This window comes from Numida meleagris, chromosome 5 (genome assembly GCF_002078875.1).
Source record: "Numida meleagris isolate 19003 breed g44 Domestic line chromosome 5, NumMel1.0, whole genome shotgun sequence".
NCBI classification, from domain to species: Eukaryota; Metazoa; Chordata; class Aves; order Galliformes; family Numididae; genus Numida; species Numida meleagris.
Window position 1 is genome coordinate 67,640,926 of NC_034413.1, and position 20,417 is coordinate 67,661,342.

General features: G+C 37.8%; 1 protein-coding gene across 3 annotated transcripts in view; it reads left to right on the forward strand.

The window, feature by feature from the left end:
- ARHGAP15 (Rho GTPase activating protein 15) overlaps positions 1-20,417 on the forward strand; it is a 317,669-nt gene that overhangs the window by 204,377 nt on the left and 92,875 nt on the right. For all 3 annotated transcript variants that reach the window (XM_021399416.1, XM_021399417.1, XM_021399415.1), the window contains exon 11: positions 11,003-11,080. In XM_021399416.1, coding sequence (XP_021255091.1) covers positions 11,003-11,080 — 78 coding nt within the window. The remainder of the gene's footprint in view (positions 1-11,002; positions 11,081-20,417) is intronic.

Genomic DNA, 20,417 nt, shown 5'->3' on the forward strand with positions numbered 1-20,417 from the left:
AGACATGATTTTTTTAGGTATATTGCAAACAGACACAATATGATGACATTTGCAAAGAATCTGGATTTGTACACCAGAAATTGTTCCTAGTGATTTCATTTCTTATCTTCATTTTGCTTGCATTTCTGTGTTCTGGAATGTCATGTACTGAAAACACAAAGTGCGCAGCTAACAGTAAGAGTTTGTGTTAGAATCTGTGCCACTCTCTTGGATGTCCCTATCGTAAAAGTCATTAGTATTTACTGGAATTTTGACCAAAGAGAGAAATTAGATATGGAAACCACTGTATGCCAGTTTCTCCTTTCCAAGCCCTCAGAAACACCAGAGGGTCTGTGTGAACTCTAATAAAAGGGTTGAGATTGGATTTCCACCTTCCTTACATCACTCCTTGTTGCACTCAGAATTAAGATACAGAGGCAAGGATTTAAAGAAAAATTCTTCCCGTAGCTTCAAATTCTAAGATAATTATCTTCCATGAAAATATCAAATGATGCTGATATTTATGCCTTTACATCACACAAAAGTCAGCTAAGAGATATGCAATGCATTTTATTCCCATTGAATAGGGTTTATTCTTCTCAGAAGTCGGTATTTTTTCTTTATTGTTTGCAAGACCCAGATATGTTTCAATAATATTACTTGTATTATTTTGTATTTCCTTGTAAGTGTTGTTCTTTTTTCTTTTTTTTTTCTGAAAGCAGAAAGAAATTTGTTCCATCTCAGATTACACATAAACAATCTCTTTTCAGAAGTTCCTGAGGAATTCGTATATGAGTTTTGCACTATTTTAATATAGTATGCTATAGCATGCTTGTCAAACTATAAAAAGAAAAGCATTTCTCCATGGTCTATGGAATGGCTTCTGTCAAAGTAGCAAAGTATGCACTAGTTCCTTAAGTTCTCGTACTTACCACTGTTTGTAACCCAGTTCAGGATTTCTGTGTTTTCCATAGATGTGCTGACTACACATCTTACCAAATGTTGCTTTGGTGACTGCCAAAACGGAATGGAGGCAGGAAGTCTTTTAAATGACCTGAGCCTCTTTGGGACAGTAAATGTGGTGAAAATTAGAACAAAAATAAGATATATAACCACAGAGTTCTGCAGCTAAGAGTTAAAAATAATGGAAAAAAATATGTCAGCATGGAAGGCTTGTGTCATGATAAAATTAATGTTCTTTTTTGTGTACTGCTACTACTTAGTGTCATAGTCTCGTAGTTATACTTGCCAAGCCATATTTGCTAAATATGATTTTTGCTGCTCACTTGTCAAAAAAAGTTGTAGACTGGAGGTTTATCATACCAAACAAGGCGTAAGGGAGGTCAGTGAAATCCCATGATCTTAATTATTAGTGTGTCTTTAAATGTGTGCAAGGTACACTGGGAAAGATATTATTAAATTAGACTATATCTCTGCATATACATACACACACCTTTGTATTATCACACTTATATGTTAGTCAGATATGCAATGCTAAGAATTCAGTAGGTTGGTGTTAGATAGCCATATCTATATTTATCTTCCAAGAGAGTCTGAGTTCCTGCATGGGCATGTGCTGTAACACCCAAGGTGTCTGATAGGGTGCCACAGCCTAAAGAAAATCATTTTTAAATGTTTTCTCCCACTTACATGCTAAATAGAAAGACAGATGTGTAGAGTATAATATTAAAAAGTAAACACTGTTACTTGATGCACACAAGAGCCCAAACTCCATTATTTGAGCAAAGTTCTGCTAGTGCTATCCTCCTGTTGGAAATCCAGAATTAAGCTGGTCTAATTTCTGACCATACGAAACATATTCAGCCTTCTGTATTATGCAATGAAACAAGTACTGTCAAGTGCCTAACTGCTATTTCTTTAACTGTTGTTGTACTACAGTGGATAAACTCCGTATTCAAATGCCATTGCAATGCACCTCGGCTGAAGAAAGTGCCCACAAATAGTTAGGCAGGACTCGTTCCTGGAGACGATAACTTTGAGACATCTGAGCTTGAACCGAGCATAGCTGTCAAGTAAAAATGGATCCATTAGAGGGAAGAATACAGGGCATATCTGAACTCCTCAACTATATCTAAAAAGCAAGGAATGATGGAAGAAGCTCTCCTGTGACTTTCAACTTAGATCCTAAATATCTCTATTCCATCCTAAATCTCTTATCCCAGTCACTATCCCTCAAAAAACTCTCTTTGCCAAGCAAAGGTACTACGGTCCAGAAAATACAAGCTCCTTACCCATTTTGGCTGAAGATTATGTGTGCCCAAGTGTACAGTTCTTCCACTTCCAACCGTTAAAAGTCCAATAACAGCAGTACTGGTCAGGATGGGGAGGTGACATTACTGAGTTCTAATTTAATCTCTCGCTATTGTGAAAGACGAGAAAAGATTTGTCCCTACAGTGCACTAAATTCTCTTTAAAATCAGCCTTGGGAGTAGGGGATGTTTGGAGAATTGTGTCTGTCCCTTAGCTTTTAACCACAGCTCCTACTGATGTCTGTGGACCTGAGGGAAAGTCATATATAGTCCTAGGAGCAGAGATAGACCCCCCACATGCAATTTCCCTTAGTACTCAGATGTTGCTCAAAAAACACAGGCATGATGTTGGTGATGATGGATCCCAAAACGAAGCACAGATTAAGCAAAGTGGGAGTATTTAGCAAAATGCATAAATTTCTTGTAGGCTACTGTCTGTAACGAGCAGATCTTCTGCCAGTTTAGGGATCATAAGTTACAGCTGGCTTTTGCTGGAATAGTTTATGCTCTTGACCCTCCTCAGTTGTGTAGCCAATGGGGAGTTGTCAGGCTACATGTGTTTTCAAACTTCTTTCAGCTAAATCAGAAATCCAAAAGCAAAATACAGCTCTCAGCAGTATCATGTGGAGTTGTGACACTCCCTGAAGGGCTCGGGGTCCATAAACCAATGAATGGATTACAATGAGGCATAAATGTAGTATTTTCATCCATGACAGATATAATCTTGTGCCTGTATTTTTCATGTTGCTTAACTCTTTCAGATCATAATGTGCAGTAGAAAATGTCTTATAATGCACATTGCAGTAAATATCAGTCAAGTATGCTTTATTGCTTAGCTCTACATGTTTCCAGAAGTTAACAGGCACAGCTGGGATGTAAGAAATGGCAATGTTGTATATATTTCTTGAACATATAAAATACCTTGGCTCTCTTCTCCCGCCACTCAACATTACATCCCCAGCTGTTCCGAACATGTCACATTTCCATCATCAGCTTCTCCTGAAATGATAACCTTTATTCAGGCTTTAATTCTCCCCAAATTAAACTACATTATCCACATTGTCATCACATTCAAATTAGACTATATTATATTATATAGCATATATTGCATGGCACAGAATAGTAGAAATGCTAACTGATGGAAGGTGGTAAACTGCTATTAGTAACTTCACCTAGCAGGAAAAACTCAGTGCTAGTATTTATTGCCTACCAATCCTCATAAAAAGGACTCCTCTCTACCTGAAATTCCCTTCTGTCAGAATTCATAGTGCGATATTGCCACAGTACCAGGCAGGTAAGAATGGTCAGAATGGACTTACTAACCCGTGCATGAGAATTAGCAACTGCAGCAAATGACAACAAATAGAAGTGGTGAAGGAGGTATTAAAATAGACAACAAATAAACATCAGAAAAAGACCACAGAATTAAATACTAATGTGTTACAGACAGAGAATGAGTATTTCCAAACATTTGCTAATTTCAGATATTCTACTGCATTGCATCAAATAAGACAATGTTATTTTCATTTATACTACCATTCCATTTAAACCAGTGAGCGATGTGTATACTTGAAGTCTGTATTTGGTAGGGATTTTTCTCCTTTAGCATAAACCTCGATTTAAAAAGTGAACAAAGATGAATCAGGTGGTAAATATATTCATGTAATCATTTTCATTAATAACCCGTTATAAATAATAGAGGGAAGGTTTTAAGTGTATAATTTTCTGTAGCACAATTGAGATTTTTCCACATCTTCAGCAGTAAGTTAATTAGAATCACCTGCATTTTCTTGGGCGGACACCAAATGGATTGCAAACAAAAACAGATTAAAATAGCTGTAGCTCATGGCATACAGATGACAAGATTCACAAAGAGGACAATCAGGCAATGAAAACCCTCCTCTTTTTCAAACATTTTTAAAGGAAATTCAGCTCTTGTGAGTCGCTGTAAAGAGACGTTTGTAAGTGTTTCGCTGAAAGACTAGAATGGCTTTGTTTCTGATCCCATGATGAGTGAAAGAAATGTTTAAGAAAGATCACTTTACAGAGAGATTCAGACTGAAATGTGATGACTGTGATTCAAGCCAAGCCAAAAATTACAGCTCAGAATTAAAGGGGATGGACGTGGCTTGGGAATCCATTTTCCCACATTCCTGAATCTCAATCATCCCAGCCAATGTTTAAAAGAAAATACAGTGGAAAACAATGAGATCACTTTGTTTAGCTGCAAGAAGTGGGACTATCCGGACGGCAAAAGTATATATTGGAGGCAACGGCAAAATTACAGTGAACAGTGGCACTGCCTGTTTGATGGTTTCATTCAAAACGAGTAGCTTCAAAGCTCAGTTTTTTTTCTTGTTGCACGGAGCTTTCAGAATACATCTTGTTGTTCCTGGGGCTTTTAAGCTATAAACTTCTTGAATCTCAAAGACAGAGCAACACAATAGAGGAGAAGACGAAGTCATAGTGAGCTTGATTTAGGCATTAAGCAGCAGCCCCACATAGCAGTGAACTGTGTGCTAGTTCAAATTGCACTCGCTCTATACTGTTGCTACCCTAATTTATCTGTATACAATGATCCACATAGAAATTCTACCATCAAGTGATATAAAACAGAATGAAGTATATCATCCATCATATTCACTTGTTACTTATTCTCAGTATGTAATGCTCATATGCAGTGGTGTAATTGCTTCCATTAAACAGCTTCTACGGGGTCTTGAAAACAGTAAGATCTTAGTCAAGCTTTTCTCCTTTCATTGCATCTTGAACTTATTACCACAAGAAAAAATGAGGTTTTCTTCTTACGTAGGAATGCCCCTCATCTTCTTGATATTATTGCAGTCAAACATAGGATTATTTCTTGTTAGCTAATTTCCTAAAGAGATTCACTAAACCTCACGTCAGACACCTCCTATAGACCCATTTCTTAGCTTGTTAAGAACTGGTTTGTATCTCCCCTCCTTTCTTTCCCCCCATTACCACTGTTTTTTACTAAAGTACTAAAGTCTGATGCAGTCTTGAACTAATAATATGAAAAAGACCTTGTTCATGCTCTTTTCAATTTGGACTTGCCTGTCACAGCTCCCATAGAGAGCAGCGCTGAGGTCATGACTCCAGTACCTGTGAATTGCATGAAAAGTACCTATAGAGAGTTCATTTCTCCATATTTTCTTTAATACAATACACATTTTTATGTTTTTTTTTTAATCTGCTTGAATATCAAAACGTGCTCTAGCGGAGATTCTGTTTGCAGTGCATGAAGGGGTGTAATCTCTTCTCCACTTCTGTTTGATATTCCTCTTTCTGTAATTCAGGGGTTCAGATTAGCCTTCTTTGCTGTAGAATTGAACAGGGAGATCCTATTCGACTAATTACCTAAAATAACCCCCAAGTCCTCTGCAACCTACGTCCAGAGAGCTAGATGTCTTTTTCCATACGAAAACTTGTTTTGCTTGTGAGTGAGACTGCTTAAGGTGGCTGTTCAGACCTTCTGTAACTTTACCTGTCCTCATCATTATTTAATACTTCCCTAATCCTTGTGTCATCTGCTTACTATGCCAGCAGAGATTTGTTACCTTTGCTCACATCTCTGGTAGAGGTATGAGATGGCACTGGACTGAGAGCTCCACTCGTCCAAACTCTTCCAGTTTTGACCTTGTTAACTGATATATCCCATTAACTACAACGTTTTGAGGTCTATCATTGAGCCAGTTTTTAATCCATGTAAAACATGCCCTGATAATTCCATAGAGTGCAAGTGCTTTAGTCAAAATGCTGTGTGGTGCTGAGTCAAAGGCATTTTGGAAAGCCAAATATACTATTTCAATACTACTGTCTTTATCATTCAGACCTGTCAAAAATCCAGTCCTTCAAAATGATTGTTTGTTAGACAAGATCCTGATTTCCATGAAACCATGCTGATTACGATTAATTATATTTTGCTCTGAGTTATTTCTTCATAGAGTCATGAATTAATTATTTAAGTAGACTGTCTCAGACTGAGGTCAGTCTAGCCAGTCTCCAAATGCATCCCTCTTACTGCTTCTACAGTATCAGAATAACTCTTCTGCCACTGAAAGCCACGTTGAACACAAGTACTCATGTTCAAGCAGAGCTAGCGCTTGTTTCAACCCGAGCTGCTCAGGCTGCACACCAGGTCTACTGAGTCAAACATCTTTCACCCACACCACCTCTGCATCACGCCTCACTCTACGTGTATTCCTTGTTTGTTGTTGATGCCTTTCTATTCTTATTTTCTCTGTGGTGCATCTTAGATTTGTTTTGTTGTTCTCGTGGTTTTCATCTCCAATTTCCTTTGTGTCAGACAAAACCATTATTTTTTTAGCTTCTGTATTCACCTGAAGGTTCAGGCACCTTTTGTAACCTAATCCAGATGCAGTGCTTTCAAAATTGAATTTTAACGTGTTGAATTTATTCATGAGTACTCCTCATGATTTGCCTTCTAATGGCACAAAAATATTGATCTTTTTGTAAAACTACTTTTGTTGCACGCTGTTTTGTGGTGGTTCTCTCATCAGTCACATTATCTTGTCATTGGTGTATTTGCTGCTTTCATGCAATTCTGCCTCTTTAAATGACTTCGTGTCTCACTTCTGTGCCCTTAGTAAACTTTTGAGAAATGTTTGTAAATCAGGTATTTATGGCAAGATGTATATGAAAACAGGAGGAAAGAATTAAAGTTTTAGGGAGAACATACCCTGATAATGACCTCTGAAATATTTGTAAAGATAGCCCTGGGCATCTGAGCCCACAAAATAGTTTATAATACAACAGCTTGATTACATAATGATACTTTAGTTTTAAAACGTATGATCTTTCTGTTTATGGGAAGGCATAATAGGCTCCTTTGAAATACAATATTTTTGCCCTGAACATAACTGATTTTAAATGAAAGGACTAACTAAAGAATGCCTTTTTTCAAGTTTTTACTTTGCTTTGTTGTTGAATCCAGCACGATGGTTTCTTTTATAAAACTCTTAGCAGGCCAGGGGACCACACCTACTTCAGGATGCATTAATTGGGGAGGTTTCATGGGTTTCTATGCCAGAAGTTACCTAGTATCATTTAAGATTATATGTTTTGAGTTCTAAATATTATTTAAAAAAAAAAACAGAGAAAAATAAAAAACCTGCATGTACACACACAATTACTTTTTCTATTGAATTTTAAGATATTGTCAAATAAATGTTAAGCTTAGGCAGAATGCAGTGAGATTTGGGAGAGGGATTCATTCTCTGCACCAAATGAGAATTAATGAGAGCATCTCATTCAAGGTAGCTCATAAAACGTCAGAACAACTTCAACTAATATCAGAGTCAAACTTTTTAAACTTGTACGTGGATAAATACATCACCTAAACTCTTATTTTGCCAATGTATTTGGTGCTTTTTCTGCACTGCCTGGTTTCAGGTCAAGCTGCTATCGGAGTTGATGCTGATCTGTGTGCATAGTTGTGCTTTGGCTAGAAGCAGGAGTGCAAGAAATGCTCATGAACAAGTGCTCATCTAAGACCTTCAGCACAGTTCTGCTGAGTGTATATCACGTTGACTGCTCATGAATTCCAATCAAACCTGAATTTGGCTGCCTTTTAACTTTCCCATCAAGACAACCCGTGTGACCTTTTAACGAACACTTTACCTGTAGTTAGTGCGTTAAACTGATGTATTCTTGAACAAGTTCTTTTGCTTTATTTCTTATACCTTTATAAAATTTAGATGCATGGACATATTGAAGTCTTTATCAAGATTTTGGCTGCCGTTTTTAATTGCGAGCTCATGCTATTCTCAGGTTCCTCATTAAAACAAACAAAAACAAAGTTGGAGTTTGTGATATAAAGCAAATAAAATAGTTCTTCTCCTCGAGGGCAAAATCCAATAATTCATCTCTGATAAAACCCACTCCAAAGCATAAGAAAGTCAGCCTATAGTGAACAAGCAATTGGACTTTATTATAATGAACAATTTTCCTGAAATGTTCTTTACCACTATACTTGAATGCCAACACCAGATAGAAAACTCTGAAAAGACTTTTGTTTCATCTTGTTCCCTAAGTATTTATAGGCTGCCGTGAAGAAATGCTGACAGCAGTGCAGTGATGATTTTGTTCTTGGTAGAGGTGCCCATAAAAGTGAATTTTCTTTGAAATTTGCTCACAGAATCAGGACATTAGAACTCTGAAGTCACCTCTCTTTCTTTCTCTTTCTCATTCTCTCTCTCTCATTTGCACCTAATTGGATTTCCAAAATAAGTTGTTAACAATCCAGCTAAGATATTGTGGTCATGAAAAGGATGTCCAAATCCACCAATTTACATTGGTTTGGTTTGGCTTAACTTTCAAAGTTCTTGGAGCAGAAAGTTGATGGCACGTGAACACTATAATTGGTTTGATATTCTTGGATTTTTTTCTTTCTTCCATATTGCATAGTGTCCAAATGAAATGCTAATCAGAACTCATTTCTGGACCAAAGTAAATTTATAACAATAATAATTCACTTATATACTCCAGATCATTTTGCAAGATGTAATATCCTCCAATTTACAACATAGTTTGTCATTTTCACTCGGTCTGGATAATTTATGTAGTTTCATACTGAGGGGGTTGAGCTGTTCCAAATTGATGCTATTAATGTGAGACATTGCTATTTCACACACAGTGACAAGTATTGCTTTCATTTCCATAAACCCCAGAAGATTGAGAACCAAGTTGAGTTAGATGTAAGCAAAAGTTAACATTCTGTTTTGGGGCTTTTTCCTTGTTTCTTTACTTTTTTCCTCTTTACTTTTCGTTTTAGCCTTCAATTTACATTTTTTTCCATTGACAAATTTTACAATTTCAAATCTTAATCCCTTACCAACAAGAGTCCCACTTTCCTAAACTTGGACTTACTCTTGCTCTCTCATTTTCCCCTTGCTAAGATACAATCAGACTCTTCCATTTTAGGAGAAAATTCCACTATTTAAATATTTTAGTAATTTTCATTTGGTCATATGTTATATACCCAGTGAATATACAACCTCCAAATTTGCTTCATTAGCAACGCCTTTTCGATTTCTCTTAAATACACTTTTTATTTATCCCTTTGTAACCAAAGGAGATCTTCCTCAAATGAATCATCGCTTTCAGTATTATGTTATAGGACATCCACAGGTGCAGGGTAGAAAATTGTCTAATCAGAAGCACCGATAACAAATTCATCATATGGAATTTCTATACCTCTTTAGGATAAGTTATTTACTGTAAACAAAGTCAGGATACTCTTAGCATTATAGACAAAAACTCTAATTTGTAAAGAGAGACAGAAAACAAAACAAAACCCCCAAAAAACAGCGCACCACTTTTTTTGTAAATTATTATTATTTTTTTTAATTCTTCACAATCAGTGAGGAGTACCTTCAAGCACTGAAGTCCATTGAAGTTGTGTCACTCAACTGCCAAGGCATGATGCAGGTGTCTTTGAAATGATGACTTGAACCTCAGTTCCCTCCTATTTGAGTGCAGTTACAAGTGGGCTTCTGCGATGTATTTTGGCTTTTTTTCACTTTTTCCTGTACTTTCATTTTTTTCCTTTTTCCTCACCCTGAATTGCAATAGTTAAAAGTCCCACTAGACACACTGTCAGAACTGATATATTTCCTGAAACCATTTTGTTTTGACAAATTAATGTTTTCCGAGAGGAAGGCTTTCTCTGAAATTGTTTGCCAAGATTAATTAAAACTTGTGTTGTAAGTGATGAGTAGCCTTAAAAAAAAAACTGAGTTTGGTGTAGATTCTCTTAGCTTCTTGTTTACTTGCAAGTCTTAAATGTGGAGTGACAGTGTACGGTTTTGAGTTTTCAGTTCTTAAGCGTATAGTCATTTTGGTCATTGTTTGCACAATAGCTAATTCTCCAGGGAAAGGAGAGTAGTTCCCACGTGCTTTGAAGTGCTACAGCTATGCAACTAGGGCTGGAAGTGCTATTTTAAACAGTCATATCAGCAGAGCTTGCTGTAGGAGATAATATGTCACAAAAGGGAGTATGACATCTAGTTTCACCTAGAAGATAAACCTTGAGTAGATATGCAGGGAGAAACAAGACTGTCAGGTTGTCCTTGAAAAGGATGGCCTATATTAATGAAAAAATGTACTCCAGGGCATGTGCTATTTGGGATATTTAATTTTAGCTTCAAACTCGTCTGATCTGCTATGACGAATATAGTAGAGAAGCTGTAGTTGTGCGTAGTCTTACACACGTCATGATTTCAGAGTGGGCATCGCACCACTTAATTTTCAGAAAGGTCACAGCCTCAGATATTCACATCTGAAAAACTCAGGCCTCAGACAGAGCAGCTTCCCCTGTTAATATACACCATTAGGAGCAGCGCCCACGTTTCAGCAGGGCTAACATACTGTCGTTTGTATCCCAAACAACCCTTCTCCGTGAACACAAGAGCTAATTCACTCTTCCTTTCCCGTCACTCTCAAATACCTTTGCAGAATCGTATTCTGCTGACAGAATTACAAGATAATTACAGTCAGGTATTTTGTATTCGCTTCAGCTAATCTACCACTTTTATTTCTCGTTGTTGTCGTAATCAGGCGGGAGGCACTTCGGTGTTTGTCAGGTGGATTATTTTTCAGTCATTCGCTACTCTGCACTTCTTCATACTTGTTAGGGTGCTTCTGGCTCCTTGACAGACATACAAAGAAAAATACTTATATGATTTAAAATGAAATGTGTGTTTCTCTTTCAGGTCTAGAAGTTGATGGAATATACAGAGTTAGCGGCAATCTGGCAACAATACAGAAGTTACGATTTGTTGTCAATCAGGGTAAGTGATTCCTCCACCCTGGTAATGTTTTGTTTAGTATTTAACTGTCTCAGATGACAGAATTTCAGAATCTGCTATACATTGGTGGCATAGAATGATGAGTTGTGTTTTGGAAGAGAGAGGAAAGGGAAGGTAGAAAGACATTGCACAGAGGGAATCCATCAGTTAGGAGAGAGGAAAAACAGCACAGTAAGCAGAGGAAAACAGTAGTTAAACAGTAGATGAGAAACAAACAGAAAAGAAGGAGGAAATGGATAAATGAAATAAGGTGGCAAAAAACAAAGCGTATGTAGAAACCAAAGAATCAAAGTGAGAAAAAGAAAAAAAGAATAAAAGAAAAAATAGCAGATTGTTTGGATGTTGAAAGCTAAACAAAACCAAAAATAGAACAGAGATCCAAAGGAAAACAGACAAAGAGAAAAAGGTGCTGAAAAGAACTGAAAAGAAAATGCTAAAACAAGCGTCCCAGCTCTGCCAGAGTCAGTGGAAGATTTACCTCTGATTTCAATAAGGCAAATAATTGATTCCAGGAAATGAGAAGAGGAAAGATGAATGTTTGGGGAACTTAAGAACCAAAATTAGAACTAACCGTTGTGTTATGGTTTTAGTTAATGAATGCATTGCCCCAGACTCCACATGTAATAAACATATTTCCACAAATACGAAAGAACAGTTTTCATGGATGTAGCTAAATAAGTCTAAAATTGATCAATAAATAATGTTACAGGTGTGGAAGCTGCTATTGGTAGCTAATTAGGATACATGACAAATACATTGACCTCTCTGAACAGTGTGCTCCTCTTGGCAGACTAAACATATTCGCATTTAATAGCTTAGCAAATATCATTGATGACAGTGAACCTCCTGATCCTACTTAATGAGAAAAACAAATGAAGCTTTTCAGAAATTAGGAAAAGAATCAAATCTTAAATTGCATTCAAGACTTTATGCACTTTTTGAATTAATCAAGTACACATGCAAAGCTGCTGCAACTTTTTCTCCTACCTTTTCTTCACTCTTTTATTGTTGCCTGAAGACTTTTACCAGAACTGCTAAATATTGTGCAATGTATATGATGGTGCTATGGGGTTTTCCTGGGGGGAGACAGTAACAGTTGGAGAACTAGTTCCTCAATTAGTTTTGTACCAGGCATAAACTATGACTTTTGACCCCCAAATTTTCATGATTTTCACTTTCAAGCCCACATTTACATCTGTTAACGAAGGTGCTCCAGAGCAGCCTTGTCTTTGGCTTAAACTGGCGGCTGAACTCTACTTTATGAGGAATCAGTATTTATGCCAGTAAATTCTGTGAGACTGAATAAATCATCAGCCTCATGGTTTTGACTCGATACTTGGGTTCCCTTAGATTTATAGTTGTTGGGTATTTGTGCGTCGATAATGCAGTCTGCCTGTGCTTCCAAGTAACTGTGCACTGTATTTTGTTTGGAGACAGAGAAGCAAACCCAGGATTTTCTATCCTTCTTCACTCCCCAGGAACTTTGCACAGGAAAAAAACCTGCCATAAAAGTAATGGTCCTGTCTATCATGTCTCATGGCATCCAAAGGTTAACGTACTTGAGGTTAACGTTACCGCTCAAGTTTTCCCCTAAAACAGATGGGTTGATGCTGTAAAGCTAGACAGAAGCCTAAGCTGTCTTTTTGCAGTGCAGAGGTACCAGGCACCTTTTTCTTCTGGTTTATACCACTGTGAGAAATGAATATATAAAGGTGATGTTAATGGTACATTAAACCACTCTGACACAGGCTAGTTAGGGCAACTGCAATAAATCTACCTACTGAGTGACCAAAGAAAATTCAAAGAGAAATAGTGCTCCTGGAGTACCATTTTATCATGTTATCTGTTGTGGTAATTATTGTTTCTTTTGTTAGTCTTTGTTGATACAACTAAGGCAGTCATGCATTTTATATCATCGTGAAATAGATTTTCAGTGGGAAACAAAATTATCCATCCGAGCTCCCTCACATGTCTTTTAAAATCTCAGCTATACAAATATCTGGCAAGGTCTGCAGTTAGCCTTTCCTCAGGTAGACACAGCAGATATGCCAAAGGTGCTCTGCTGTAAATTTCAATGCCACATTTGCATTCCCCAGGGACACCATATGAGGGGAAAAGAGAGGGTCGAGCACTGCAGCCCCCAAAGAATAATCTAGTAGCTGTTAATCAGAACATTCAAGAAGCAATTCAGGCACAAAGAATGGCTTTAAAATCACAGGCCACAGTTTCATTTGTTTGAATAGCGTCCTTTCTCTCTGCTAGGTAGAAAGCTGCAGGCAGGGAACAGCCCATTAAGTCACGGTGTGGCTCTACAGACGTGGATGTGTGTGTGCTAGCATCCTGCTAATATTACCCCGACTTCCAGGCTGCTGACTGGAAGATATACACCCACTTCATAGTCCCTCTTAATCCCTAAATGGATTTCAGAACAGCCAGATCCACAGATTACCTGGGAGGCCCATCAGGCAGCAGTGGCAAGTTGTAGGTGCAAAGAGTTGGTTAGGCAACAAAGGGATGTGGAGAGGAGAGAGGAGGGGATCTAATCATCTTTCCTCCGGGGGATTAGCTACATGCAGCACAGGGGCAACCTGTACCTGGAAAAAAACACAGTGGGGAGATGGGGGGAGTGGGGTTTATTTAATGTGAGCTCGGGAGGGCAATAGTGGCACACCCCGATGTCCCGCTCCTATGCTCATCTGACGCAGAGGACAGCACTGATCTCAGATAGTGTTTCATGAACTCACCAAAGTAACAAGGAAGGCAGTATTTTTCAATAAGATTTTCTGCTTAACATTCCAATAGAGAATCTTCATTTTAGTGCAAGTCTAATTTAATTATAAATGCAAACAAATGTTCTAAAAAAGCCTATTTACATTGCGGAGATTGACTGTGCAATCAGTTCTTATGCAGGCCAAATACTTAATGGGCTGTTTTCTTCCTGCTCGTTCTGCTATTGTGTTACACCTACATTTATAGGATATAAATAATATGTATCATACTGAAAATTAAAGATCATAGAAGTGACTCTAGGCTGGCTGCCATATCAAAGTCCTTTTTATTAGACTAGTCATTAATTAGAATATAGCAAGGCTTTATTTGGCTCCTTTTTCTATATAGTTAATGTAGTATCAAAACTGAACTAACAGAAAACTGGTGAATATGAAAGGAAAACAAACCAGCAACTGACAGCTTTATCATTAAAGAAGAAATAAGAACAGTAAAAATCTAAGAGGAGCCTTAAAGTCCTACATTTTGGGGGAGCTGGAAGGTAAGGAAAACTATGTTTCACGTCTTTACCGCTCACTGTTAAAATTCTCTGAATACAGTTTGCTTCATTCCCATTTCTCGAGGTACGCAGCCCCTTGAAAAGGGCTTTGACCTTGCCAACGAGAGCATCAGCAGAACAAACTACCTTATTTACTTTCTCCCTTTCATGGAGTTTTCTTTTTCTATAAAAGTCTCCTGACATCACACCTTTTTTACTTCTGTGCAACAGGATTATCTTTTCTCTGTGATTTATTTTCCCATTAAGAGCTGAAAAGATCAGTTGATCATAAGAGGACCAGGCTATAACATCCCTCAGCACTTTTGAAACTCTAAGTCATCGTTTTTCAAATCAGTGAATCAAGGCGGTACAAGCTGTTTGGACCACTGGTGACACCGAGACAGTCATACTTTTCTTTGTCTAAAAGTGCTGGAAGAACTGTGTTTTTAGAAAGTAGATTAGCTGTATTTTAATATTTCTGGCTGTAAACCTGTGGCAAAGGCCTCTTTAATTGTCAGAGATACACAATCTTGTGCTTTTCGTATTGTTAGACGTAATACCTGCAACCTTAGAAATATATATATAGTACTACTTCTCAATTCATTGGGGAATGAATGTAAAGTCTGGAAGACTTTTGATGATTTTTAGCGAAGCGCAGTAAGTTAAGGCCATTACAGATGTTTATAAGGCTGTTCATCTATTTCACACCTGTAGGAGAAGGGATAAGGTACTGCCCATAGGTCTGCTAAGCCATGCAGAATACGGTGATGTTTCCTGGGCAGAAGGGTGCCGCTGACCTTATCAATTGGTTTGGCCTGAAGGATGGGGCTGAGATGGGCTCTGGGCCCAGGTGGGGCTGCTCAGAGCTGTTAAGGCTCATTAGGGCCCTGGGGAGCAAGTCTGTAATCAGGGATGCAGCACAACATGAAAGTGAAGCCAGCTGGGAGATGCATTCCAAAAAGAGAGCTTGTGAGCTGCTGAGGAAGGCTAACAGTGATACAGAAAGTGCTCGAGGAAAGCAGGAAAAAACAAGGTACTTAATTCCTAAGGGGGGTCAGAATGGAAGGGTGTGAAGCTGTGGTGTGCTCCCAGCTCTGTTCTAAGCTGTCATGCTGCTGCACACGGTGATATAATGGGGTAAGACCTTCCTTGTGCTAAATCCTGTGGTTCACTGTCCCTCATCTCTGTCCCAGCACGTCCTCTATTGCCCTCTGTGTTTGAAGCCCAGAGACCCTCGGTGAGGGAGGAAATAGAAGCTTGGCTCTGTCTGCCTCCTGCACCAGTCTGCTGGGTGGCTGGGAAGGCACTCAATTTCTAGGACTGTCAAACAAGCAATTTTCATGAGTACTAAATTAACTGAAAAAGATGGAGCTATAAAGGGTTCATAAGATGTTGCTGAAACACTGCGATTCTATCCTAATGCATATATGTTCAGGGAAACTAACCATAGAAATACAAATTTCAATACTTATTGGTTCATTCAGCGAGTGTTGGTTCATACATAATACAAGAGAGTTCCTAATTGTCTTTATATCCGGTGCTTTGTTTGCAAAATGCTTGGTATTTGCAGTACGGATGACCTTTGAATCCTGTTATTTCATTTGCAATACCTTACGTGTTAACTGCAAAACACCGCGTACCATCCAAAGGTCAATTACCGCGTTCTTACTGCTCGCTTACTCTACTTATGTACCGAAGTGGGGGCGATAGAAATTTGTACAGAGGCTGGAGATTGTTATTGAGGAGAGGCACATATTGTAGGGAATACGTGAAAGGACAGCTGAAGGTATCTGAATTTGTAACTACAGTGAGGGGGAAAAGGTGACTGTACTCCCCGACATCACCTCAGGTTAACCAATAACGTTTTGACAAAACAACAAAAAAAAAAACCACCTCTGCTTTTTGTTTTTTTTTTTTTCTCCTGTAAAAAATACCCTAGACTATAATTCAGCTGAAGAAAAATTAAAAGTAAAATGTAAACCACAAATATGTGAATTGATTGTGAATATTTATTAACTAAATAATTTAATAATAAAGAAAATGCCTACTTGATTAATTGTTACAGAGTAAAAATTACAATAAAACTGTCTTGATCAGTGCTTTGCAGAAGCACCATTACTGTCTGTGCAGTTGTTTAACAAGGATTTAATTGGAAAGATAAGTGAATGCACATTTAAAAGTATTGTTAATTTGCTTTATAATCACCCCATCCTTCACAGTATTGACAGCACCAGGCACAAACCCCTTTCTCTTTTACAAGTATTATTTTCCATATGTGCACAATAAATTCTGAAGCAGTAATTGGAAATTTTATGGATTTCAACATACCTAGTGTTTTGAGTTAATAGGTGCCATATCCCCTCTCTAAAGGTAGCTCATAGGTGGCATTCTAAGAAAAAATCAGTGCCTTTTTATTACCCATAGGCTGTTTTGGAGGGTTTTTTTTTTTCTGAAGCAGTATCTAATTCCTATTTACTCTTCCTTTCCCTTTCAAATATCAACAAAATCCTCATTGCAACATTATTTTTGATTTAATAAACAGCAGCCATCAAAAGCAGTAATCTTCAATATGCTTGTATTCCATCTGTACTTATATTTATTGTTCTAAAACGGCTTGGATTAATCTAATTGACAAGTAAGAGCCCAGACCATATGAGCAGTGAAGGATGATACCTTTAACCAGCAGGATTCTTCAACCTTACTGTCATGTTCTTTATCAATGAACTATGAGAAAAGAGGAACAAAATCTTGGGATTTTTTTAATTATTATTGTTATTTTTAAACTATTGCTGATGATTCGAGCTTGCTGGGACCAAATGTCTGAGCCTGTGGTATTGAGAACTGGACTGAAGCTGCTGGGTCTGAAGCTGCTGGGTCAACACGTGTGGGCTGGGGAGGTTTGAAGCAAGCATTTAGAAGAGAGAATGGGGAGGAAGAAAATAAGAAATAAAGAACTGAAAATACAACGGACTAGGGGAAGGGAAGCTGCTCCCTTTTGCAGCCTATTTTTTTTATTATTATTATACTTTAAAGAAATAAACTCCCCTTCAAGAAATACCCAACTGTTCACACTGACCCAGCACATCCATTTCAAAGGCAGCCAGCAGCTCTGGTCCTGTTAGACATGAAGCTTCAACGGGATTGTTAGGTGCTTCATTTTTAAAACTGGAGGAAAAAAAAAAAATAGGAGGGATTGGTTCTCTCTTGCAATCATCTTTCCTTTTGTCGGTCCTTAATTTCTTGTGTATATGCACCAGTGAGGTTTCCCACTGTATCCTGCCCTCTCATGCATTTTTAGAAGTTTTAGGAGGTTAGTGATTGCATTTTTCAGGCATGCATGTATACACTGGGAAATGTGTGAATGTGTCTTGGTTAGACCCCAGAGCCTCGGTGATGTTCTGCCTTCCTCAGTGTGCGAGCCCACGTGTGACCCAGGCAGTGGAGCCTTCCTTGCTTCTGCAAGCATTCTTTGTGCAGCTGGGCTCTGTGTGCAAGCCAGGATGGTGCTCCAGAGTTCACAGTGGAATTATCGGGCTCAAACTGGGTTACTTGCTTGCCGAGAACCAAAATGTCTTGAAAGCCTTGAGTAAAAAAAAAGGTTTTTTTTTTCTTCCTCTTTCACACTTTCTAGGCAATCACAGAACATAAAATGGACTGAAGCAATTTTCAGAAATAATTATAAAACAGCTTGTTTCTAGGTTAAGACCTGCGTATGCCAAGCTGTAGCCAAGAATTTTTTTTATTTAATTTTCCCTCAAGCTTTAAAATTCTGACAACAAAATGCTGTAATCGAGCCTATATTAATTGATTTCCCAACTACTATGTATGTGTTGCTGATGTGGGCGCGTCCATTTTTTTCTCTGTCACTGAATGTCTATTTTAAGATGGAGAATATTCTTTTTGTTTTCAGAAGGTGTGGTTTCCACAACTTAACTTTCTCTTTTCAGTGAGAGGTGAAATAAAAATTAAAAAAACAAAAAAACCTGTAGTACCCAAATGTTGATTTGTAAATGCAAGTGAGGTAACTTAACCCAATGGAAATACAGATTTTTGCGAACGAAGTTGGCATTCTTTTGTTAATAATATACATCAAATTAAAACACACACACACAAAAAACATGACAGAACTAGGATGTTGTTCTTCCAATATAATTCTTTTTAATTCTCAATGTGTAATATAAACAAAATTGGATTGGCATGTCTTAGCTTCCCAATCTGTAGCCCTGGACACAGCAGAGTTTCCCCTACTCCATGGTATTGTCACATGCTTTCTTTTCAACAGTGTGATGAATAAGTTGGTTGAATGGGGGGAGAAGAGACGGTGAACTAGGTTAGTGTGGTCAGCCACAGACATACCATGGATTTTATGGCATGTATTGTACCGTCAAGCATTCAAGACATGCCTTTTCTTTCTCTTCTAACCACAGCACTATTTGCGTCACAATAGCTTTATGCTTAGTTTCATTTCAACGAGTTTGAAGAACTTCTAGATAGCTCCCCAAGAAGCATTGTTTAGGCACTGATGACTGTAGTGTTGCACGGTCCAACAAGGGATTGCTTTTTCTGGGGGTAATTTCTGCAATTGTCCTGAGTGACTTTTGTTTGGGTTTGTTGCTCTGATAATTATGCTGTAGGAAATGCAACATGGGAAACGCCATTGCATAGAGCTCGGAAGTAACAAGGAAAACGAATAAAGTAACAAACCATTTGCTAGAATTTATAACAGGATAATCTACTAACTGCACGATTTTTAGAATGGTGCAAAAAATCTCTATGGTTGCCAGGCATATTTATACATTATATGAAGAGGGCATCAAAACTATTTTTAAGGGGATGATCTTGCACGGCAAGGAGATGGAAGTCCTTGGAAGCTCAACTGCATAATTCCTCCTTAGAGTTGGTCATGAGCAGTGTCTTACAAATCATGGGATGGCCTAATATTTGGGATGTATTTCTCCTCTGTGATCATTATCTGTAATTCTGTGGTTTGTATGTGATAGTGGCCAACAAATGGGATTTGTAACAAATAGTATGATACTGAATGGGGAAGGATGTTATGTAGAGTGGCATGGGGTGAGAAGCTACCACGCAATAGAATTTGACTTTCTCTTTGTGGTCTTCTGTGTGCTGTGAATGGGGAAAACCATAAATGCTGTGATACATACATGTAGTGAGTGATTTGTGGGAGGAAGGAGGCAAGGGCACACTTTCATAATATGTTTCACTGGTGAACTCCATTAGTTCTCTTAGTGAGAATGAGAGCTAAGAGCGCTGGTAACAGCACTGAGGACTAATCTGGAAAACTTTCAGGGGAAAAAAAAATCAAGGAAGGGGGGAAAAAATGAAAAGGAGGAAAACTGAAGTATCTCTTCAAAAGTCCTTGGAATCTATTTCTTTTAAGAAGAAACCTATGCCCTTTTATTGACTGTCACTTGTGGATAGGCTTTTTTTTATTGACTGTCTCATTCTGTCTTATTGATGGGTAAAATCTTTCTTAGAAATATATTCTTGCTGTAAATAAATTAGTTTTCTTAAATCCCCAAATCACAACTCTTCAATTTATATTAATTTAAAATGAAATATTCTTGTCTATTTTTTTTTCTTTAAAGTATTATTGAGTAACTTCTGGAATTTTTGGATGAGCAAACTATTATACTCCTGGAAAGCATCTTCCCTTAATACATTCTTTGGACATCTTGGACTTGATTCAGTTATCTAATCATTGGTATTTAGTGCCATTTGAGAGGATACTGAGTACCAGATTGACCCTCACAAGGCTGACAGAGTGTTGCCCTTAGGGACTAGGAGCTAGAACCCAGGTGGGATGTCTTGGAGCATTAAAAAAAAAAAAAAAAAAGTATTAGATTGCTAAATTTAGGCAAAGGAGTCAAATCTTCTTGACTACGCCACTGGCTTTTTCCTTAATAGATGATACAATTTATTTTATTTAAAAACACTGTGTATATTATTATGCGCATCTAGTGGGCAAAATAAGTGTTTTTAATGAGCTTTTAAAAATCCTGGTGTAGAAAAAGTGCACCCAGCTGTTCTGTA